Source organism: Lithobates pipiens, unplaced genomic scaffold, assembly GCF_037356315.1.
Source record: "Lithobates pipiens isolate NorthernLeopardFrog02 unplaced genomic scaffold, aLitPip1_a1.2 Scaffold_8, whole genome shotgun sequence".
Lineage (NCBI taxonomy): Eukaryota > Metazoa > Chordata > Amphibia > Anura > Ranidae > Lithobates > Lithobates pipiens.
This window is the reverse complement of record NW_027507903.1, coordinates 252,192,673-252,217,814: the sequence shown is the minus strand read 5'-3', so window position 1 is coordinate 252,217,814 and position 25,142 is coordinate 252,192,673. Positions and strand designations below refer to the sequence as shown.

Genomic DNA, 25,142 nt, shown 5'->3' with positions numbered 1-25,142 from the left:
GTGTGTCCTGGGGCGTGTTTCTAACTGTAGGGGGGTGGGCTAACTGACATCACTAATCATAGCTCCCAATCAAAGGGAGCTATGATAAGTGACACTGTCACTAGGCAGAACGGGGAGATGCTTGTTTTCATTAGCATCTCCCCGTTCTTCCTCTCCATGAGACGATTGGACATCGAGTCCGCGGGACCCGTGACCCGACTCATGGAGTTCCTGGCCGGCGGGACGCGATGGCATGGCAGAAAATTTAAGGGACGTACAGATACGCCCATTTGCCCAGCCGTGCCATTCTGCTGACGTACATCGGCGTGCACCTGTTGGGAACCGGGTAAAGGCGGCAGTTTTAAAAAAATCAAAAGTATTTAAAAATGCAGATCTTGATGTTTGGAATACTTTCAAGTGCAGAGGAGGGGTTTGGGGATCCCTCCATAAAGAGTACCTATTACTGTCACAAGGGATATTTATATTCCTTGTGACAACAATATTAGTGATTAAAAAAAAAAAAGTGTAACTTTTTTTTTTTTTAAATGTACAGAATATCAGCTATCGGCCTGAGAGATGGCCAAAATATCGGTATCGTATAAGCACCGAAAAACGATACAAGTTGATCCCTAATATGCACCGCATGCTGTGCACATCACATGCGATGTCTGTGCAATGCAAATTCATTCATAAAACTGTATGGTTGAAATCACATTGCATCAAAATGGTGAAGTACCCTTTTATTGGTCCACACTGGAATCGGATCACATGGTTGTTCACACCCATGCGATCCGATTCCTGTACCATTTCACAGTTCACACTGATCTGCGAACCAATTTGGGGGTGCCATTAACTTTACATTGACACCCGCAGCGGTTATCAGATGTCAGTGTGAACCACCTGTGATTCAGGTGCGATGTGGGAACTCACACAGGAATCGCAGGGTTTCATCAGTGAGAACCGAGCCTAAAGAAGAAAAAACAATTAAGGTTTTTTTTTTTGTTTTTTTTTCCCATTTCACTTTTCTACATGTATATCTGTGCAAACATTCATTTGTGAGTTACTAATCTAATCACCAAACTGACAGCTGGCGAAAAGTGCCCAAGGCTGCTTTTACACTGCTGCAGAGTTCCTTAGGATCTCTTAGTCATGCATTTTTCTTCCACTTTTGGTAAGGCAAACGGAAAAAAAATTGATCAGAGTGATAGGGCCCTTATGAAATGATTTGCTTGTAATCTACCACTATCCAAAACTGACACATAAGCTTCTTCCATTTGGTATTTATGAAGTGTCAATAAAGGATTATCTTTGAATTCATGGAAGTACTTTGTTCACCTGTACTTTGATAAATATGTAGGCTGTCCTTAGTGAGCTCTTCTTTTAACAGTACTAACTGCTTAGTTGTAATGTTGATCTGCTGACTTATGCATTTCATGAGTCACTGATATCCAAACAAGTATGCAGATCAGGAGTTTGAATTTCACTTGCTGCATGCTTTACTGAGCCCGATGACTAAGACATCTGACATAAATGAAACCAGACACAGCCAAGCAAATAGCATTTTTTTTTTTTTTGTAGAAGATGGCAACCTCCATATTTCTCTCAATTCAGGATTTCTATAGGAGGCAATTTTCTAAATTTAAAAATGTACTGAAAGAGTTACATAAAACTACACAAGACAAACCGCTTCCTGCTCTTGGTAGGCAGTTAACTCTGGACAAAAATATGGTTATGGTCACTAGAGGTTTCCTCAAACATGTTTCCACTGATTTGGCAACTCACCAAGAAAAACATTCGTGGCTGCATAACCTTCCGGGAAAGCTTCATCAAAGTCCCCTCTTTTAAAAAGACCTAAGCAAGCAGAATGAACAATGAAAAACAGTCTATGGAACGTCACCCGATTACTTACATAATATACTTCATGTACTACACTACAACATGACAAGGGCTTTGTTTACTACAGGGGACATCTTCTGTAGGTTCATCACATTTAGGCCTTATGCAAACTGGACGTTTTTACAGCTGCTGTTTTCAGGTTCCGGTGTATTTCTACAGCCAGTAAACACCCCAGCATGTTATCCTATGTGCCCATGCACACATAGGCTGTTATCAGTGTTTTTTGGCAGGGACTTCTTCTGGCTGGAAAAGACCCCCAAAACTAGTGGGTTTTGAGAGGAGTTTTTGAGCTGTAAAAACAACCTAGCTCTGAAAAAAAGGCTATTTGACACTTATGAGTATTTTTGAGCCATAAGCAATTGTGGAAGTATAGTTTTGCTAAAAAAAATAAAAAAAAAATAAAAAAAAAAAACACAAAATAAGCTGATGCAAAAACACAGCACAATTAGCATTCTACAGCTAAAGCTACTGGCTTTTTTAGAACATCCAATGTGCATGGAGCCTAATACAACGCAATATAGAGAAGCATAGTTTGTATTGTACCAACTTATTTTCTGTACATACCCTTCCAGGCTGCACAATCTCATGATGGCCATTTAAACTATACTGGATCTGCATCAGCTTTTGAAAGTTGTCCTAAAAAGGATATAGAAAATATCAACTGTAGGTTAATAACAGTAAAACCCTCACTATGGAGGGAATTAGCAAAACAAGTGTATTCTGTGCAGAAATAGATGACATTTGGCCAGCTGTAAGTGATGTAACAGACTGTTGCATATTAGCCTTAGAAATCTAGAGGAGTTATGTGTGCCCCTTTTCCTGCTGTCATGAGAAGCATACCAACTTGTTCTTATGGTTGCTGTATAAAAAGAGTCCTCCGCTGCTCACCAATAATCCAGAAAATGTACAACATGCTTTCATATGCACAGTAGCACTATTAGGAGCTCCCAGTGTGTAAATACTTGAACAATGGACTTAAAGACTTCAGGATAGCATTTACATTACACGCCTATACTGTATATGAAGGCATCATTTAAATAGTTTATGGTAATATCTGTATTGGTTATTAAAGCAGACCTAAAGGCAAACCATTTTTTTTAAATTTTGGATAGAGTAAGGGAGGGTTATAACCCCTGCTGTTTTTTTTTGCCATCTGTGCCCCATTGTCCATTAGCCAAAACAAGAAGTTAGAGAAAATCTCAGCAAAGTGAGGGAATCCCTGGTTGATACCAGGGTCACCAGAACTAGAGTCCACATTGGAAGATTTCCCCTCTATTACTCTTCTGGGGACAACCCAAAATCTGAGATTTTATTTCACTTTCTGTGATAATGGTAAACAGGTCATATAGAATGGGCGAATTCTCCTTAACGGGGGCACAGACAGCAATAAAAAGTGATAGGTGGTCTAATTCCTTTCTACTCCATCCAAAACTAAACAAAGTCTTTAGTTATCACTTTAATGGATTTAATACACGATTTCCTCTTTGAGAGATTTTATATAAACAATATTTTTTTGTCTGATGTTTACAATTCAATTGAAGCTATTGTGCTATGTACAGTGGTGATTTAAAAAAAATAAAATCAGGCTTATTCAGTAAAACAGGGTCCAGTACAATGGCAAAAAGGGCAGCAACCCATAGCACTCAGAAATCACACATGTTCCAATCTAACAGTAAGAATTGTGATTTTTTTCATCTGAACTGGCGTGACATTTTAAATCATATGTTGTGAGAATTTCCAATCAGGTTGAATGGGATATTATCAAATGAGATAGTTTTTTTTTTTTTTTATTTCAAGTCAAACGGAAGTATGTGTTATTTGCTTGAACAATAGCTTTTGATTTACGGTCACAATATACAGGTCTACAATGTTTCTTTGTTATTGTGAGGGTAATGGATCAATTCTTTTATCAAAAATTACATTCATATTCATTTTTGGCACCACCTACCCCTTGCTTCAAGATGTCATTTGCATGATTTGCAACCTCAGTCACGACACTCAGGGCAGCTGAAGAAGAAAGTTAAAAGTCTATCAACCAGAAACCAACAGGCATCAAAAATATTTGCATATTTATGTCAGGTGGGTGTTTTTTTTATATAACCAAGCAGATAAACAGAGTGGAAAAGTTATATTTTCCTGGTTGCTAGCATTAAAAGCATATATAGAGTAGTAATAGTAATATAATAGTATCAAATTGTGATTCCACTTAGATGCCCCCCTCCTCCCTCCTTTCTTTATTTTTTTTATGGGTCAATTGATGGGACTTTTAATCTCTTTTGTACTTGCAGCAATTTGAAAGAGTATATATGCCCACAAGAATGCTCATATTGAGCCTGAATGGGTGAATATGTGGGGGGAGGGGCGCATAGTAAGGGAAGGGATGGGTATAATCGGGGGAGGTAGCTAAGATTAGCTCCCCCTGGGTGTTCCCCCTAAACCATTATAAATAGTTCACATAATTTTTTGGTTTGGCTTTTTCTTTGTTCTTTTTGGGCCCGAATGGGTAAATAGGTGGGGGGGAGGGGGAAAAGGGGGGATGGATATGGGAGCAAGGTGTAAGAAGGGAAAGGTAGAATCAGGGAGGTAGCTATGAGTAGCTCCTCCTGGTTCTTCCCCCTAAGTAGAAATAGTTTATAAATTTTTTCGGTTTTGGCTCTGGTTTTGTCGTAGTTTTTTGGGGGGTTTTTGGTTATTTTTTCCCTATCTTTCCCACCAACATAGGAAGCAGTGGGTGGCTAGGAGGCCTGGAGGAACCTGGAGAGCGGGGACTAGGCGAAGTGGCCAGGTAGACCCTAGACCAGTGATGGTGAACCTTGGCACCCCAGATGTTTTGGAACTACATTTCCCACAATGCTCAACTACACTGCAGAGTGTATGAGCATCATGGGTTTCAAAACATCTGGGGTGCCAAAGTCCGCCATCACTGCCCTAGACTATAGTTGGGAGGAAGATCATAAAGGGTACCTACTTTTCGAAGAAGGTTTCCCCTATTTCTCCCTGGTCTCTTGCCTCCCTTTTCAGTGAAGAAATGTGATATATATGGATGTAAGGATATGCTCCAAGGAGATACACCTTGTATTTTATATCTATTATATGTTTGTAATTATTTGTATATTGTGGCATATGTGAAGCCTTTATAGTGTCTTCTTGTTTTTCTCTTACTTTTTTCAAGAATATTATCTGGGTTTTTTGGTTTCCTTGTATTGTTGTTATGTCCTTTTTGATTGAATAAAAATTATTGAAACACTTAGGAGGCTTCATTTTATATTTACAAGGAATACATTCAAATAAGATCACCGAAAGCTGCCAGTTGGTCTCTAACAGTATGCAAATAGCAGGTCTGTTGTATCATACTATAAAGCTCTACAAAGAAAAAAAAAACAACAGCTTTTCTTCAAGCCTCAAATAGCTGTCACAGACCATAAAGGAAGTGATGCTCCTGTACAGCCAGAAGACAGGCTTCTAATATCCCCTATTACAAAAATGCACGTAACATTTCATAAATGTGCTGGTGAGTTTACCTTGTGTGTCACTGTAGTCTGATGATTCTTCTGAAAGATTCTTTAGATAATCTGCACATGATAAAAGTACGAAAAAAAATAGTGGTCTTAGAAAGAACAATGGTAATTTAATAATGCTAAATTGAATAAAGGGGAGATCTATACAGGGAGCATGGTGTAATCTCAAGTATGTACCTCCCTATGTACATCCATAAATACTCCTAATTAGGACTTTATCGGTCACCAAACACCAGGTTAAAATATTTTAATTATTTTATTTTAAATCACTTAAAAAAGAGATCTACATATAAAAAATACAATTGTTCGAAACATCCAGTAGGTGCGGTCCATCAGCTGGACTTTGTTTCTTTGGCATAATCTGTTCCCACAGATAAAGAATAAATGATAGAGCTAAAAATAAAATAATGTAATGTAAATGTTACAATCTTCTTGATAATTCTGGGTGGAATGTGGATATATTTATATATGAGAAAATTATATAAACTACAATATGCCCATTTTGATTAAATGAGTGGAAATCACTTTTAATTGTTTTAAAGTAAAAGGGATTCATGTTTGATAGGATAAAATAATCAGGTACCAATACCAATTGGGAATAGTTAGGGATGTAGAGATATTTTAAAAATACCAACAACTTTAACAAATTATGGACTTATCAATATTTTTTTACATACAATATTTCTAAAGCCCACAATCATTAGATCATTGCCCATACAAGTATTAGGCCCCTTGCAAACGGGGCCATTTAGCTGTAGTCTGTCTCTCCTGGTGTTTTAGAGTGTTCGGGAGGTACAGGAGCAGTGTCCAGTCCTGTCTGCAGCCTGAAAAAGTCTATGGCAGGTTTCAGCTGGATGGGGCTGAATGCTGTACCAAGTGGTGCCCATGTTTAGGATCTTATGCATTCAGGGACAAATGCCCAGAGTACGGGTTTTTAAAACTGAACACATGGGGCCCTGATCTCATTTACCACTCAGTACAGCATTCAGCACCCTCTAGCTGTAAATTTTGACAGGCTGCAGGCAGTGGGGTTGGATGTTGCACCAAAATGCCAGGAACACTACAATGAAGTTAGGCCGTCCCATGTACATTATAATTTATTTGTTCTGATTGTTTGTTTGTCAGGGCAAGGTTTAGAGAAATGCAGCTCGTTCTTCCAATTCAAGTAGTTCCGTGTTATAAGTACACCTACTACATACGCCAACAATGGGCGCACAAATGAATGTTCCAAAATAGCATACATTTACTTTTTGACCACTAGATGGCAATACTAGCAAGGGTGGCTGGCTCTACACTACAAGCTCTCCAGATCTCCTCCAGCATTTCTTAGCACAGCACAAAGATAGCAGACTTGGCATTACATCGTTGACTGTGGTTTGTCAGGGAGTAAAAATCTTCCCTCCCAATCTAGAAATTTAATGAAAAATAACACTATGTTGTTTAAATAAGACACCCCTAAATCAAACAAACAGAAGATCAAAGCAGAAAATGAAGTGGCCTTGACTATAAATAGCTTTCTGTTGACATATTCATTGCATTTTGTTAAGCTAAGCATCAAAAAATGAAACCTTTTCATTAACACCACGTTGGCGTACTTCCACTTTTCAAAAAAATGAAAGTATATTCAAACTAACCTTAAATTAAAAACTGTATATCCAGATCAAAAACCCTTGTTTCTTAAGCTGGCCATACATGACTGGAAGCAGGAATCTTCAATAATTCAAGCTGTGGGTGGCCCTGCAGCATCACCCAGCTTGACAAACTTCAATTGAAAAAAAAATCAAAAGGAGTCGGGGCGAAAATTGTCAGAACAAAAAGAGACCATAGGGTTGAAAGAGCAAAATCTTAAACATGCATGGCTAGACTTTGGCTAGAATGGGGAAACGTTACAATGTCTGTCAGATTTTCTAATGCCCCGTACACACGATCCGATCAGACGAATGATCATCCATTTTTTTTTTTGCATGCTAACCTCACGTCAAATCTAATGAGTTTACTAAAGTCACGAAAATTCTCGTACAACAGAATAAAAATTCGGAAGTGATGTCATGTGTTGTAATGCATTATTGCATTTTCGGGAACGACAGCTGTACTGCTTAAACGAAAATCGTCCGTTGTGGCATCGTACGCAAAAAATTTCCGTGCATGTCCGATAGAATAATATCGGATGACCTGTCATGATCGGCTCTCAAAAGCTCTGTACTAACGATCCGATTATCGTACGATCGATTAGAATGCGCCATTGTTCGTACTTTTTACGGATCATGTGTACAGGGCTTTAGGCTATCTGGGTTTCTGTAAGGGATTTCCCCTCACTTCCTGTCCTGCTTAAAAAGTTTTAGCAGACAGGAAGTGAGGGAAACTTTCTCAACACCTCAGACAGAAGTAAAAAAGTGTTTTTCTTTAGTGCAGTAGGGATGAGTAGAAACCCTGTCAAATTTTTATTTCTGTGTCCCTGTTGCAGATCTTCATCTCCCATTTACAGTATACTCTAATCTACCCTTTATACAATCTAGGAGTTGCCTGATGTCTATGTGACGAAACGCATTGGATGGGCTACTTCTACTTTTGCTTTTCCGGCCTCTGGAATGCAGATGAGGAGTCTAAGCCATGATACAAGCTTTTGTAATGTGAGCCTATGCACTATGTATGTAATATTTATTGTTTTTATGCACATTTTATTAAACAGAATTACGCTATGGAGGATCGTGCAACTTTTATGTCCCCATACATGAATGCATAATGGAGTAATACCAAAAGGTGTCTGTTTCAACCCCAAGAGGACCACAGGGACAGATAGATCGAAAGTCACTAGTGGTATTTATATATGAGATGCTTATACTTTTTATGCTTCCAGTTAGTGTGGAAACATAGGAGGGGAGCACGGGGTGTCTTTCAAAAGGAAGCTGGATTAGAAGTAGTAAGCACTTTTTATTATTTTCTACTATTTTTCTATACAATCTGGACTTTCTTATACACATGGACTTGTATATGTTTAGTGTTTACAGCAGTGTTTCTCAACTCCAGTCCTCAAGGCGCCCCAACAGGTAATGTTTTCAGGATTTGATCAGCGAGACTGATCAAATCATCTGCGCAAAATAATGGAAGGCCTGAAAACATAACCTGTTGGGGCACCTTGAGGATTGGAGTTGAGAAACACTGGTTTACATCATAGCCACTTAAAGATGTAGAGCACTTTTTTGATATTTTGCAGTAACGAAGCACTTTAAAATCAATCAACCTCCAGCGAAAGCCACAGCAATAGTGGTATTTTGGAAGGAGGCTTCAGGCTCATCAGGTTTGGTGAGGACCTGGTACTGCCGTCACCTTAAGAGTGACGGCGGTACCAGGTCCTCACCACACCTGATGAGCCTGAAGCAGTCTTCCAAAATACCGCTATTGATGTGGCTTTGGCTGGAGGTCGATTGATTGTGGGGATCCTGCTTCTACTGCTCACTAAAGCTCAATTTGACCCGCAGGGGTCTTTATTTGCAGTGAAGTGCTGGGGGAAACGTGTGGCGCACTACGGATGGTGATAGTCACTGGATGAAGTGGACACAGATCAAATATATTGCAAATGCACTTTCTATTTGTTTGAACTGTTATATGGAGACCTGCTCCCCCCTGCACTTTATTATGATATATGCACTTTACAAGATGATCGAGTGTAGAGTGTATATTACTTTTCTGCTATTCATTTGCACTTTATGAATTTTATTGTGCTTTATATTGCTAGCACTTTATGCTTGAGTGAAGATTTGTCATGTTATAGCTGTCTTACACTTGTTGCAGGACATACCTGTCAGCTGGTGACAGTCAGTGTGATAGATATATATATATATATATATATATATATATATATATATATATATATATATTTTTTTTTTTTTCCCCATTTGATTTTGCTTATTAATTCTAGTTAGCGCCACATACCTTCATATATATATATATATATATTTTTTTTTTTTTTAATTATTCATTTCTGTGTGGGAACACTTTTATATGTTGGCGGCTTCTCACATTCTTTATATTTTATTTATATTTATTTTCATTATTCATAGTGAGCTTGGTTTACCCCCTTTTTCAAACTGTACTCCTGCTTCCACAGATTTTATCTTATTAACACTTGAAGAGTGAATCTTAGGGGTTTATTCATACAAACAAAATTACAATAGCCATTCGTCTACTAAATCTGCATGTCCTTTATATTTATTCTGCATGAGTTTGGCAAAAACAAAATTTTTCTTTATGCTATTTTCTCCTCTGAACGAATGTGCTTTCATTGTGGGCAGTAATAAAATACCACATTATGACCACTGGATGGCACAGAGGAGCATAGTAAATACATACAGCTTTGTAAGAAGAGATACACTGTAACAATTCTAGAGAACATTAGAGGGGAGTTACAAATGTAATCATCACACAAGCAGATTTGAGGCACAAATAACTATGCACATTTTTTAAAATAAATAACCCCTTAGGCCCCTTTCACATACACATTTCTGTTTTGACGTACTCCGTTTGCTCAGCGGGGATCGCTCCGTTGATCCCCACTGAGCCGGCAGATGAAAGGTCAGTCTCTGCTCACTGTGCAGGGACGGACCTGTCAGGACTCCGCTCTCATCTAAGGGAAATCGGATGAAAAGGGACTGCTTGTCCGCAGACGGATAGAAAATAGGGTTTCCATCCGACTGGAGTCAGCGGATCGGATGTCAGCGGACATGTCACTGTTGACATCCGTTGATCCATAGACCTGTATGGAGCATCCGTTCAGGTCCGCCTAAAAAACCTGAATGGTGCGCATGTGCGAAAAGGGGCCTTAGTCATAAGTGTGCAAAGCCTATTGCATTAGATTGGACCCCAAAGCGCAAACAAAACACACATGCATTTTATATATATATACACATACACATAGATAAGAGAGATTGATATACCGTATATACTCGAGTATAAGCCGAGATTTTCAGCCTCTTTTTTGAGGCTGAAAGTGCCCCCCTCGGCTTATACTCGAGTCATCGCTGTCTGCCTGCTCGATCAGTGTATCGAGCAGACAGACAGCGGCCATTCTAACATTCAAACGCCGCGCCTCCGCCTTCGCCTGTGATAGGCGGAACACTGAATTTCCCAGCAGCCTGTGTTCCGCCTATCACGGGCATCGTCTCATCCTCATACTACGGACGAGGATGAGACGATGCCCGTGATAGGCGGAACACAGGCTGCTGGGAAATTGAGTGTTCCGCCTATCACGGTCATCCGATAGGCGGAACAGCAGTCAGTGGGAAATTGAGTGTTCCGCCTATCACCGACGGAGGCGCGGCTTTTGAATCCTAGAATGGCCGCCGACGAAGAGCTGAAGGACGGAGGCTCGGCTCGGGACGGGACGGGCCGGGCCGGGACGGGACGGGCCGGGCCGGGACGGGACGCAGGCTGGACGGGACGCAGGCTGGACGGGACGCAGGCTGGACGGACACAGGCAGGCTGGACACAGGTAGGCTGCACGGACACACACACACACACACACACACACACACACACACGGATGCATGGACACACACACACACACACACACACACACAGATGCATGGACACACACACACACACACACGGATGCATGGACACACACACAGGGATGGATGGACCCACAGGGATGGACGGACACACAGGGATGGACAGGCATGTCTCACCCTCGGCTTATACACGAGTCAATAATTTTTTCCAGTTTTTTGGGGGTAAATTGGGGGCCTCGGCTTATATTCGGGTCGGCCTATACTCGAGTATATACGGTACATACATACACATACACACACACAGTGCATCTGGAAAGAATTGGCAGCATTTCACTTTTTCCACATATTATGTTACAGTCTTCTTTATCCAAAATGGATTCAATTATTATTATTAAATTATTTTCCTTATAATTCTACAAACAATGCCCCATAATGACAAAGTGAAAGAAGTTTGTTTGAAATCTTTGCACATTTATAAAAAAAAAAATGAAAAAAAAAATCACATGTGCATAAAGTATTCACAGCCTTTGTCATGACACTCAAAATTGAGCTTGGGTGCATCCTGCTTCCACTAATCATTATGGAGATGTTTCTACAACTTGATTGGAGTCCACCTGTGGTACATTCAGTTGATTGGACATGGTTTGGAAAGGCACACTGTCTATATAAGGTCCCACAGTTAACAGTGCATGTCAGGGAAAAAAACAAGCCTTGAAGTCCAAGGAATTGTCTGTAGACCTCCGAGACAGGATTGTATCAAGGCACAGATCTTGGGAAGGGTACAGAAACATTTCTGCAGAATTGAAGGTCCCAATGAGCACAGTGGGTTCCATCTGGAATTCCGTAAATAGAAGAAGTTTGGAACCACCAGGACTCTTCCTAGAGCAGGCCACCCGGCCAAACTGAGCGATCGGAGGAGAAGGGCCTTAATCAGAGAGGTGACCAAGAACCCGATGGTCACTCTGACAGAGCTCCAGCATTTCTCTGTGAAGAGAGGAGAACCTTTTAGAAGAACAACCATCTCTGCACCACTCCACCAGGCAGGACTGTATGGTAGAGTGGCCAGATGGAAGCCAGTGACAACCTGCCTAGAGATTGCCAAAAGGCACCTGAAGGACTCTCAGACCATGAGAAGCAAAATTCTCTGGTCTGATTAAACAAAGATCGCAATCTTTGGCCTGAATGGCAAGCGTCATGTCTGGAGGAAACCAGGCACCACTCATCACCTGGCCAATACCATCCCTACAGTGAAGCATGATGGTGGCAGTATTATGCTATGGGGATTTTTTCCATGGCAGGAACTGGGAGACTAGTCAGGATCGAGGGAAAGATGAATGCAGCAATGTACAGAGACATCCCTGATGAACACCTGCTCCAGAGTGCTCCAGACTTCAGACTGGAGCAAAGGTTCATCTTCCAACAGGACAACGACCCTAAGCACACTGCCAAGATAACAAAGGAGTGGCTACGGGACAACACTGTGAATGTCCTCAAGTGGCCCAGACTTGAACCTGATTGAACATCTCTGAAGAGATCTGAAAATGACTGTGCACCGACACTCCGCATCCAACCTGATGGAGCTTGAGAGGTCCTGCAAAGAAGAATGGGAAAAACTGCCCAAAAATAGATGTGCAAAGCTTGTAGCATTATACTCAAAAAGACTTGAGGCTTTAATTGGTGCAAAGGGTATTTCAACAAAGTATTGAGCAAAGGCTGTGAATACTTATGTGCATGGGATTTTTTAAGTTTTTTATTTTTAATCAATTTGTTTCAAACAAACTTCTTTCATGTTTTCATTATGGGGTATTGTTTGTAATATTTTGAGGAAAATAATCCAATTTGGAATACGGCTGTAACATAACAAAATGTGGAAAAAGCGAAGCGCCTTAAATACTTTCCGGATGCACTGTGTACACCCACATTATACATACACACACACAAATAAATGTAAACAAACATTTTAAGATGTATTAAAACGTGGATGGTGTCAGCCAGTAAGGATGAGCTCAGGCATGTTTGCAACCCGTACATGCAGAGCCCACCAGAAAGTCGGCATGGCACAGCACTAATCACAGGCAGCGAGACATATTCTCGATCCGAGGCGGCAGAGATCGAGAATTGTCTCATTGCCTGTGCTTAGTGCTGTGCCTTGCCGACTTCCTGGTGGGCTCTGCACATACGGGTTGCAAACACTCCTGAGCTCATCATTATCAGTCGGCAGAGCAGAGGGTGGTGTCGATAGTTTTTTTTTTTATTAAAAAGACTTTTGAGACAGAGAAAGGGAATTAAGACAGATTCCCCAGTCCCTTTCTCTGCAGCCTCAGCTGCACTGGACAGTAAATGAATGGGAAGTGCTCTGTGCTGAGCAGTTTCCTGTTAATTTCACAAACTAAAGCATAGCAAACACAGGTTACTATGATTCAGCTATTTAATGAACACTGTGAGGAATTGGTCCTGATCACTCACTGTGTTCATTCAGAAAAGGAAGGGGCCAGTAAATTACATATTTACCAGCCTCGTCCCCCGGTCTCCATCCTGAAACATCCTCCTATGTGACGGCAGCAGTAGCCAGCAGGGAAGGAAAGGAGGGAATCTGGAAGCTCTGTTGGGGGGGAGGGGGGGGGGGGGGTCAGCTGCGTAGCAGGGCACACCACGTCTGCACGCCTATGCCTTTATGCTTATATTACGACATTAGACTCTGACCTGTCCTTTCAGCCCCAAATCCAATCACTGTCCAAATCGTGCAAACTTCACCTTAGAAACATCTCCAAAATATGCCCCTTTCTAACCGTTGACACCACTAAGCAATGTATTCACTCCCTTGTTGTGTCTCGCCTTGACTATTGTAACTCCCTCCTCATTGGCCTACCTCTCTGCAAGCTATCCCCTCTTCAGTCTATCATGAATGCTGCTGCCAGACTCATCCACTTTACCAACAGTTCAGTGTATGCCACTCCTCTCTGCCAATCCCTCCACTGTGTTCCCATTGCCCAACAAATAAAATTGAAAATACTAACAATAACATACAAAGCCATTTACAATTCTGCCCTGAGCGACATCACCAACCTTGTCTCCAAATATCACCCATAACGTCCTCTCCGCACCTCCCAGGACCTCCTCCTGCTCTCTAGCTCCCTTACCTCCTCCCTGAAAACAGCTAACAACCGAATCTTCTACTCCCCTCATCAGTTCATCCCTCACAGTCCCTAACTTTTGTTTCACCAGCCCCTCCCTTAGATTGTAAGCTTGCAGGAGTAGGGCTCCTCTAACCCTCTTGTTTTGAATTGTACTGTTGGTGTATTTTTTTTATTGTATTTATGTGTTTATTTATATTGTAAAGCACTACACAAACAAACTGTTGGCGCTATATAAATCCTGTATAATAATATCAAAAAGTGAACACACCAGAACAAGGGACCTTTTTTCAGCCAATGACATTAAGAAAAATATAATAACATGGTCAAAAATAATTAACCTTATGTTAAAGTTTTTTGAAATGAGCCTAAATTCTGATACTTATAGATGCATGTAAAAATACATTTAATGTTTTTTGTTTAATGAATGCATAGTTGAATTCAATTCAGACTGTAATGCCCTGTACACACGGTCGGAAATTCCGACGGAAAAGGTCCGATCGGATTATGTTGTCGGAAAACCCGATCGTGTGTGGGCTCTATCGGACTTTTTCCATTGGAAAAAGTTTGAGAGCAGGATCTAAAATGTTCCGACAACAAAATCCAATCAGACTTTTTCTGATTGTAGAAAATTCAGACGGACAATGTGCTACGCATGCTCAGATTAAATTATGAGACCAAAGCTATTGGCTACTAGCCTCTACGTAGTCCCATAAGCAACGAACGTCACCTCGTTCCGAACAATCGGATTTTCCGACCGTCTGTATGCAATACAAGTTTCGGGCAAAATCCGTCTGAAAAAATCAGACGGATTTTGTGGTCGGAATGTCCAACCGTGTGTACAGGGCATTATTCGTCCTGAAGTTACAACTTAACTTGCAAAACAGTAATTCTAGGCAATTTAATTTGAAAAAAACTAAAGAAAAAACAACAACATTGTAAAGATGTTTGCAAAGTACTACAAGTGTTTGAAGTCTTAGAACCTCCACTGACACTTTTAATAGAGGAAATGCCAGGAAATAAGGAGCAAGAGAAGAACAAATAAATCTATCATCACATCAAAATGCAAAGCTCTCATATTAATGCAAAGCTCATGCCTTTCCTGAACATGCCGGCTTTGATGTGGCACAAAGGTTAACACATAAAGTGGATACTCATTGAGCGGAGAGGCTACAGGCTTCAGAGCCAGCTGAGAGGCCTCTGCCCCTCTGAGCCAACTGAACTGTTCTGCTTTGATGTCGGGTTTTGGCTAGAATAATTAAAAAGAAGGCTGAATAAACTAATCTCCAATTTCACAGGCACTAAAAAACATACACCAGTGGTGTCACTAAAGGGACAAGGTGAAAAAAAAAAAAAAAGTCTTCTTCATTTCCGATGTTAATTACACAGAACTAAACTTGACAATTCTTAAATGGCAAATCAGTCACTATGCAATTAAGTGCTTTCTCAAATGAGCCGATCACATGCATTATTTCTGTTGCAAAGGTTACAGCGTTATCTAGACCTTTGTGATGTTCTATTATTACCTACAGAAAGGCAGAGGGTAGTATAACCAGTACTGGACACATAGTAGTGTCTTCAGTACTGTTTGTGTTCCGTCAATAAAGAATTTAAAGAATAAATTATATGTGCTATTGTAGACACATTGGGTTCCCTTCTCTTTAGGTGGCATCCCTGTTTTGAGCGCCTTCCCATTTTTCCCTATTATTTAACTAACTCAAACTAATGCAGGCCATACAAGTTTAGTTTTTTGTTTTTTTTGTAACTAAGAGAAAAACAAAAAAACTAACAGCATAATACATGCAAATGAGTTGGATGGTGGAAAACTTCCACCCAGACTCATTCATTGGGGCTGATTTACAAAAACTGGAGTGTGCGAAATCTGATGTAGCTGTGCATGTGTCAGGTCACCTTGAGGCGAGGTGACAGATGCACACTGTAGGGATCAGGAGTGCACCGCAAGGTTGTGGACCCTACGGCTGACTGCTGCAGATGGGGTACAGATCCCACTGGGGTTAGAGCGTAAGATTCCCTGGGGCGCGGAGTAGGCAACAGGAGGATAGGGAAAGTGAGGGACAAAGCCAAGGTCGAGGGCCACAAGCAGACAGGAATAGTCAGGGACACGCCAAAAGGTCAGGATCACAGGCAAACAGGGATAGTCAAGGACACGCCAAAGTCGGTAAGGGAAAACAACAGAAGAGCACACGGCAGGTAACAGGAAGCTAACACACAAAGGTTGATCAGCAGCATTGGCCTGCAGTGCACAGGTTAATATAGAGCTCCCTGATAGGAGCTAGGGTGGAGCCATGCCAGAGGATGGATTACAAAAGCAGACAGGTGAGGGTCAGCTGGTCTCTAGATGAACACATGGGAACAGGTAAGCAGACAAACTATTGCATAACCATGACAGCATGGTAGCCAACCAGCTTCTAACGTCAGCCCCAGAAGGATTTGCCCCCTTAATGACCAGGCCATTTTTTGTGATACGGCACTGCGTCGCTTTAACTGACAAACAGCACTGTACCCAAACAAAATTGACATCCTTTTTTTCCCACAAATCGAGTTTTCTTTTGCTAGTATTTTATCACCTCTTCATTTTTTATTTTTTGCCCTATAAACAAAGCGCACAATACATATCCCTCAAAAATATATAAAAAAACAAAATGTATTCATCAGTTTAGGCCGATATATATTATTTTACATATTTTACTTTTTGGTTAAAAAAAAAAAATCCTAATAGGCGTATATTGATTGGTTGAGCGTCTACAAATAGGGGATAGATGAAATTTTTTTTTCACTAGTAATGGTAGCGATCAGCAATTTTTAGTAGGACTGCAACATTGCGGTGGACAGATTGGACACTTTTGACACTTTTTTTGGGACCATTGACATATATACAGCAATCAGTGCAATAAATAGCCTCTGATTACTGTATAAATGTCACTGGCCCTAGGTGGCGGTCAAAGGGGTTAAATGTGTTCTAACTGTAGGGGGAATGGGCTGCCAGGGACATGCCTCTGTAACAGGTGATTGGGGGTCACCCGCGGACATCGAGTGCATCCGACCCATGGGCACACTCCCTGTTGCACCTGCACGAGCTGCCGTACAGCTACAGCAATCTGTGCAGGAGAGTTGACCTGCCGCCATATACCGACGGCGGCTGGTGGGCAATCGGTTAATTCAAGTGTTACTAAACCCACAACAGTACAATCAGTCTGTATATGCAATAAAGCATGATTGTTATACTCACGGTCGAACCTAAAGGTTTGATCCTGTCTTCTCTGATCCCCCCCTTCTTTCACTGTCCCCTAACCATCTCCTGATAAGTGCCTTGGGAACACTCTGTGCATGTTCAATTTAGTGTGTATTGCTAGAGGGTTTTTTTCCTGGGAGAGTGCATGTGATCAGCACTGTCCAGACACAGGGTGAGGGGTCCCGCAGCCTCATAGGACAATAAAATGAAAGAAAACTCCTGCTACAAGCTTTAACCAGACACTGATAGAAGTCAAAGGACTGATATACAGTGGAATTAAAACACTTCCGTTAAAATGTCAGGTTTCTGTGACGTAAAAAATGGAGACAAAGATACATCATTTTCGAATTTTTTTCACCTTTGATTTGACCTATAAATTGTAAAACTCAAACTGAAATCTTTTAGGGGGAAGAAGTAAAACTAAAAAACTAAAATAATGTCATTGCACAAGAATGCACACTCTCTTATAAGTGGGACTATAGCTGTGTTCAGAATTAACCACTTAAGGACCGCCTCACGCCGATATACTTCGGCAGAATGGCACGGCTGGGCACAATCACGTACCGGTACGTGATTCTTTAAGTGCCCAGCCGTCGGTCGGGAGTGCGCCGACGGCAGCACGCTCCCGACCCAGTCCTGTGCTCCGTGACCCTGGCCGTAGGACCAGCGGACCCAATCACGGCTGGTGTCCCGCAATCGGGTCACAGAGCTGAAGAACGAGGAGAGGTCTGTGTAAACAAACCTCTCCCCATGCTTCCCTGTGTGGCTGTAACCAATCGTCTCTTCCCTTTTATAGGGAAGGACGATCAGTGACTTCACAAGCCAGGCCATGCCCCCCTACAAAAAAAAATAAAACATCATGTCATGCATAACCCCTACACTGCCCCCTAGTGGTTAACTCCTTCACTGCCAGAGTAATTTACTCAGGAATCAGTGCATTTAAATAGCACGGATTGTTGTATAAATGACAATGGTCCCAAAAATGTGTCAAAAATGTCCGATGTGTCTGCCATAATGTCGCAGTCACAATAAAAATCTCTGATCGCCGCCATTAATAGTAAAAAAAAAAATATTAATAAAAATGCTATAAAACTATCCCCTAGTTTGTAAACGTTATAACTTTTGCGCAAACCAATCAATAATCGCTAATTGCATTTTTGTTTTACCAAAAATATGTAGAAGAATACGTAGTGGCCTAAACTGAGGAAAAAACTTTTTTTTATATATTTTTGGGGGATATTAATTATAGCAAAAAGTAAAAAATATTGAGTTTTTTTCAAAATTGTCGCTCTATTTTTGTTTATAGCGCAAAAAATAAAAACCGCAGAGGTGATCAAATACCACCAAAAGAAAGCTCCATTTGTGGGAAAAAAGGACACCAATTTTTTTTGGGAGCCACGTCGCACAACCGCGCAATTGTCAGTTAAAGCAACGCAGTGCAGAATCGCAAAAAGGGGCCTGGTCCTTTGGCTGCAAATTGGTCCGGGGCTTAAAGAGGAAGTAAACCCTGATGAGTTTACTTCCTCTTTCATTCCCTGCAAAGGTAAAGCATAATGGACTACTATGCATCGCATAGTAGTCCATTATGTGTCACTTACCTGACACAGGAGCCAGCGATGTCACCGCTGTCCCCTATAGTCCAGCGCATCCATCTTTTCGGTGGGTCTCGCCGCTCCGCCGCTGTCATTCGGCGAAGCCGCAATGACGTCACTCCCGCGCATTCGCACGGGAGCAGACACGCGCGGCATATCGCCGTTGACAGCGGTGCCTGTCTTTCGGTAAATATCTCCTAAACCGTGTAGGTTTAGGAGATATTTCTTGGACCTACAGGTAAGCCTTAATTTAGTCTTACCTGTAGGTCAAAGTGTGTTGTAAGGGTTTACACTTACCACTTTAAGTGGTTAAGCAATCACATTCAAACTCAATAGAAGTCAGTAAACACCTCCCATCATTTAAAATCCCTCGGATTAACCCCAGGTAAAGTTCAGCTGTTCTAGTAGGCCTTTCCTGACATTTTCTTAGTCATATCCTACAGCAAAAGCCATGGTCTGCAGAGAGCTTCCAAAGCATCAGAGGGATCTCATTGTTAAAAGGTATCGGTCAGTAGAAGGGTACAAAAGAATTACCAAGGCATAGATATACCATGGAACACAGTGAAGACATTGATCATCAAGTGGAGAAAATATGGCAGAACAGTGACATTACCAAGAACTGGACGTCTCGCCAAAATGTATGAAAGGACGAGAAGAAAACTGGTCAGGGAGGCTGCCAGTAGGCCTACAGCAAAATTAACCACTTCCCACCCTCCATATAGCAATAGGTCATATGACGTGATCAGGATAACCTGTGATCATGCGCCGGTGGGGGGCGTGCAGCGAGGCGATCGTTGATATGGTTTGTCAATCTGACACACTGCATCTCCAATCTCTGACAGAGGCTCTTTACCATGTGATCAGCTGTGTCCAATCATAGCTGATAACCGTGTAAACAGGAAAAGCCATATATTGGCTTTTCCTCTATCGCGTCTGACAGACGCGAGTAGAGGAGAGCCAATCGGCTACTCTCCGGGGGGGGGGGGGTTTGCGCTGATGGATTATCAACACAGCCCCTCCCCCTTCCCCGAGGATGACCACCCGGGACCACCAGGGATGCCACCCATGGCACTGACGGATTATCAGCACAGCCCCTCCCCTGAGGATGACCACCCAGGACCAACAGGGATGCCACCTATGGCCACTGGGGTTGCTGACCATGGATGCACACCCATGGCCACTAGGGATGCTGACCACGGATGCCTACCCAGGGCCACCAGGGATGCAACCCATAACCACCAGGTATGAACTTTGCCAATCAGTGCCCAGCATTAAAATCTGCCAGTGCTTCCTCATCAGTGTTGCCTATCAGAGCCATATATGAATGCCCATCAGTGCTGTGCCCATAGTTGCTGCCTATCAATGCCCAGCAGTACTGCATATTAGTGCCTCATCATTAGTGCCACCTCATCAGTGCCCATTAGTGCCACCTCATCAGTGCCCGTCAGTGCAGCTTCATCAGCGCCCATCAGTGAAGGAGAAAAATTACTTATTTACAACATTTATAACAAAAACAAAGAAACTTTTTTTTTTCAAAATTTTCTGTCTTTTTTTTATTTGTTTAGCAAAAAAAAAACCCAGTGGTGATCAAATTCCACCAAAATAAAATTAAAGGAGCTGTAGGAATATCGGGCAAGCACTGGCTGTGTGGTAAATGTGACAACAATCTCGTGTATTCTTCATATGTCTGTGCATCTATGGGGTAGACTGGCAAATCAGAAGCCTTTTCTTACGAAGAAAAACATCTAAGCCCGGCTAAATTTTGCAAAAACACATCTGAAGTCTCCCAAAAACATGTGGGAAAACGTGTCATGATCTGATGAAACCAAGGTTGAACTTTTTGGCCTTAATTCCAAAAGATGTTTGGCACAAAAACACCACTGTACATCACCAAAAGAACACCATATCCAATGTGAAGCATGGTGGTGGCAGCATCATGCTTTGGGGACGTTTTTCTTCAGCTGGAACAGGGGTGTTAGTCAAGGTAGAGGGAATTATGGACAGTTCCAAATACCAGTCAGTTGGCACAAAACCTTCAGGCTTCTGCTAGAAAGCTGAACATGAAGAACTTTATCTTTCAACATGACAACCCAAAGCATACATCCAAATCAACAAAGGAATGGCTTCACCAGAAGAAGATTAAAGTTTTGGAATGGCCCAGCCTGAGCCCAGACTGGAATCCAATTGAAAATCTGTGGTGTGATGTGAAGAGGGCTGTGCACAGGAGATGCCCTCACAATCTGACAGATTTGGAGTGTTTTTGCATAAAAGAGTGGGCAAATATTGCTAAGTAAAGATGTGCCATGCTGATAAACTCATACCCATGCTGTAATAAAATCAAAGGTGGAAAAATTCTGAAATGATTTATCTTTGACACATTTTTTTACATCACAGAAACCTGACATTTTAACAGGGGTGGGTAGACTTTTTATATCCACTGTATATACTGCTGATGAGCTATTTAGCAGTTAATATTTATAAAAAAAATAATTGCATTTCCATGTTCTATGTACTAAAAAGATGTAGTGAATGCAGTGTCCTTGGTTTAGTCACACTAAGCTTTGACAAACAAAACCTGGAAGCTGATTGGTTTCTATGCAGAACTGCACCAGATTTTGCACTCTCCAGTTTAAGTAAATCAACCTCTATTGGCTGCAGCCATTGATTGATCAAAATTTTTTTTGACCTATCCCTTTGACAGAAGTTATACATAATTATACATGCAAACAGCCATGCACAGCTGTGGCTGCTCTCAGACTGGTCAGTCGTTTGTCACGGCTCAGTGGCAGCAACTAAATGCAAACACCTGCCTATATCCACCACAGAAATACGTTTATTTTGGCAGTGTAGGGCACTGCATGCCCATGTGACTCAGCCTTAAAGTAGTATTAAACCCAAAATTGTAATATATTGCAGCTTACCAATCATTAGATGTGATGGCTGCATTTGTTTTCTTTTTTTTTTTTTAGGGGGTTTTCGCCCTCTGTTTTCATTTGGTGATCTGACCAGTAACACACCTCCTGTATTAGAGCACCACCACTCTAGATAAAGGAGCATATAGGGAGAGACCTTTGTACGACAGCATTGTCAGTCTCGAGAGGTGGGAGTGTTAGTGTATCTAAATCAGCTAGCTAACAAACTGAAGCCAAATTCCAACTAACACTTTATAATCAGTTACAGAAAACATATATTTTTCTTTTTGGGATAAAGGTTTTACATAAATAAATAAAATGTATAACTCAATAATGTAGCGCAACACCTTCCAAACATAATTATTTAACCCTAAATATATCGAATGCCAAAATACAAAAACGGTGAACACTATTGAATTATAAGTTATATTAAATAAGTGGGGTGGAATCACTATTTAGTGTTTTAGCTGGCAGCACATGATATTTTCGTTTTTTAAATATTCACATACGGATTGTGTTGATTGTGATTAGAATTATTATATTGGCATAAACAAAAGCTGATCACTGTGAGCATCCCTGTCAGTGGTAAATAGTTTGACTTAACCCTCCAGCTGCTACATATGCAGGACAGCTTGTTCTGTTGAAAAACAACACACTTACTGGCCAGATCACCAGCTGCAAATATTATTATATAGGATTTATATAGCGCCAACAGTTTGCGCAGCACTTTACAACGCGAGAGCAAACAGTACAAGTCAATACATGAGGAAGCAGGAGGAAACAAAAGTCTAAAAAAGAAAACGAATGCAGCCATCACATCTAAGAACTGATAAACTGTGATATAATACATGCTTGCTTTTGGGTTTAATACCACGTTAATTTTTATTTTTTTAACTTGTAGGGTCCAACGCCAAAAGAGATTGAATATCATTCTGATCATACATATAGGACTAGCAGTACACTATTCAACATTACACTTTATACAAGCTGCGACAATCAGAATTTTCATTTTCAAAGCAGTAAATGATATATGATACTATAAACGACACAAAAAAAAAAAAAATCTTCACACTAACAAGCTTGCATTATGTACCTGTTAAAAGTAATCTGTACTGAGGAATCCTTTGAACTGGTTTGAGTAAATAGTGCTTCAGAGCCAAGTTAGCACAACGAGGGCTGATCTGAAAGGAAAAGAGGTCAGTGTTTTTTTTTTTTTATAAATTTATTTTTTATTGAAAATTTTTCAACACATTAATAACATACAAACATACAAACATAACCTCCCCCCCGCCCTTCCCAACCATTCCCTCCCCCCGCCCGACAAAACTCCCTCCCGTGCAGCCCTCCATTCACCTCCTGAAGTTCAGTCTGTGATCATCGACAGCATCACACAGATAAAAAACACATTGTTTGTACCGTTACTGAGTATTTAGCAACCCAAAATGGGGATACAAGCCAACCCAAAGGGGTAGCCCCTTCCTACCCCGCCCCTCACCCAACACACAAGGAGTACACCACCCACCTAGCGATCAATTCACAGTGTCTGCGGCATCAAGCCAACACCTCCACACCCTCTCAAATTTGTTAGGACACCCTCTGCTGAGATAAGTGGCTTTATAGAACGGTAAAGCTTTATTAATTAAACCTTTCCAATAAGAAACTGTAGGAGGTTCAGGTTTCTTCCAACATAGCAGGATAGATTTGCGGGCATAAAACAGCGCCAGAGAAATCAGAGTCCTTTGCGCCTTTCGAGGTGCCAACTCCTCCACCAATCCGAGCAAACATACCGCAACTGTGACTGGAATCGGCACCGAAAGGACAGATTGCATAACCTGTGTCACTCCCCTCCAGAACTCCTCAATCCGCGGGCACCGCCAAAACACATGGTCAAAATCAGCCCGGTCAGCTGTGCAACGCCAACATCCCCCCGTCCCCGTACCGTAAATTCTAGCCAGTCTGGCAGGGGTGTAGTATACTCTATGTAGGATTTTAAACTGGATAAGTCTGTCTCTGGCCGATACTAGGGTCTGGAACGGGTATCCCCACATGTCGTCCCAATCCTCCCCTCCAAAGTCAGGTACCAAGGCACTCCAAACTTCTCTACATTGTTGTATAGGTTTCGGCCTGTCCGAGAACAACATTTTGTACACAACGGACAGAGGCTTTTTCAGGTCCTCCGTCCGCAGCACAAGTTCCAGAGGTGACACTCCCAACTGCAAAGTCCCAGGACCGAACTGAGAGAGAAAAGCGTGCCGCAACTGTAGGTACCGAAAAAAATACCAATTGGGAAGATCATGTTGCACCTTAAGCTGATCAAACGTCAAAAGCTGCCCCCCTCCCACCACATGCTTAAGCTGTTTAACACCTACCCTGGCCCATATCACCGGATCCGGTATGTCCCCAAAATGGGACAATTTAGGATTGAACCATAGAGGAGTGTCAGGAGACCAACTCCCTTCTGGCTGTTTCATTAAGGTCTGCGCTTTCCCCCAGGCCCGGATCGTTGCCCGCATAGAGGCCGTCAGCGCTCGTGAAGCCCCTGGACCTCTATACACCAAATAGGACAGGCTCTCATATGAGCCCAAAAGAGCTGCCTCCAGTACATTTGCCGAATCCCCGTCCTCCCGTGTCAGCCACCGTCTGGCGACTACCATTTGCCCAGCCAGATAATATTTAAAAAGATCCGGCAATGCCAAGCCACCTTGACCCCACGGCTCCTGCAAAACCCTGAGACCTATACGGGGGTGCGTAGCAGCCCATAAAAAGGATCCAAAAAGACTATTCACCCTCCGAAAAAATGAGCAGGGAATCCAAACAGGAGAATTACGTAAAAGATAAAGAAATACAGGCAGAACCTTCATTTTGAGCAGGTTAACCCTACCAATAAGGGACAGCGGCAGATGCTTCCAAGCTTCCAGCTGCACCTTAACCCTGGCTAGCAGGGGGAGAAGATTCAGAGACATAAAGTCGCCCACTCGTGGTGAAACTCGCACTCCCAAATATTTAAATTCTTGCACCCAGGCGATGGGGACCCTAGCGGTCGCCACCTCTCGCGCCTCCCCGTCAATAGCCATCACGTTTGATTTCTCCCAATTAACCCTGAGCCCGGAGAACTCAGCAAATTTGTCGAGCACCCCAAACACCGCCTCCAAAGATGGCCCTGCATCCTTCAAGAAGAGGAGCATGTCATCTGCATAAAGCGCTATACACTCCTTAATACCCCCCACCTCCAGTGCTCCTACCCCAGGCGACAGCCTCAGGGCTATAGCCAGCGGTTCTATGGCTAATGCGAATAAGAACGGGGATAGAGGACACCCCTGACGCGTGCCCCTGTGGACGCCAAATTGGGGT

The 25,142-nt window shown here is 42.0% G+C and overlaps 1 protein-coding gene across 1 annotated transcript in view; it reads right to left on the bottom strand.

Moving 5' to 3' along the window:
- Nucleotides 1–25,142, bottom strand: part of FGD6 (FYVE, RhoGEF and PH domain containing 6) — a 138,479-nt gene that overhangs the window by 15,791 nt on the left and 97,546 nt on the right. The window contains exons 8-12 of the mRNA XM_077470307.1: nt 22,885–22,972; nt 5,397–5,447; nt 3,824–3,882; nt 2,440–2,511; nt 1,762–1,830 (exon numbers count right to left, since the gene is read on the bottom strand). Of these exons, the coding sequence (XP_077326433.1) occupies nt 1,762–1,830; nt 2,440–2,511; nt 3,824–3,882; nt 5,397–5,447; nt 22,885–22,972 (339 nt within the window). The remainder of the gene's footprint in view (nt 1–1,761; nt 1,831–2,439; nt 2,512–3,823; nt 3,883–5,396; nt 5,448–22,884; nt 22,973–25,142) is intronic.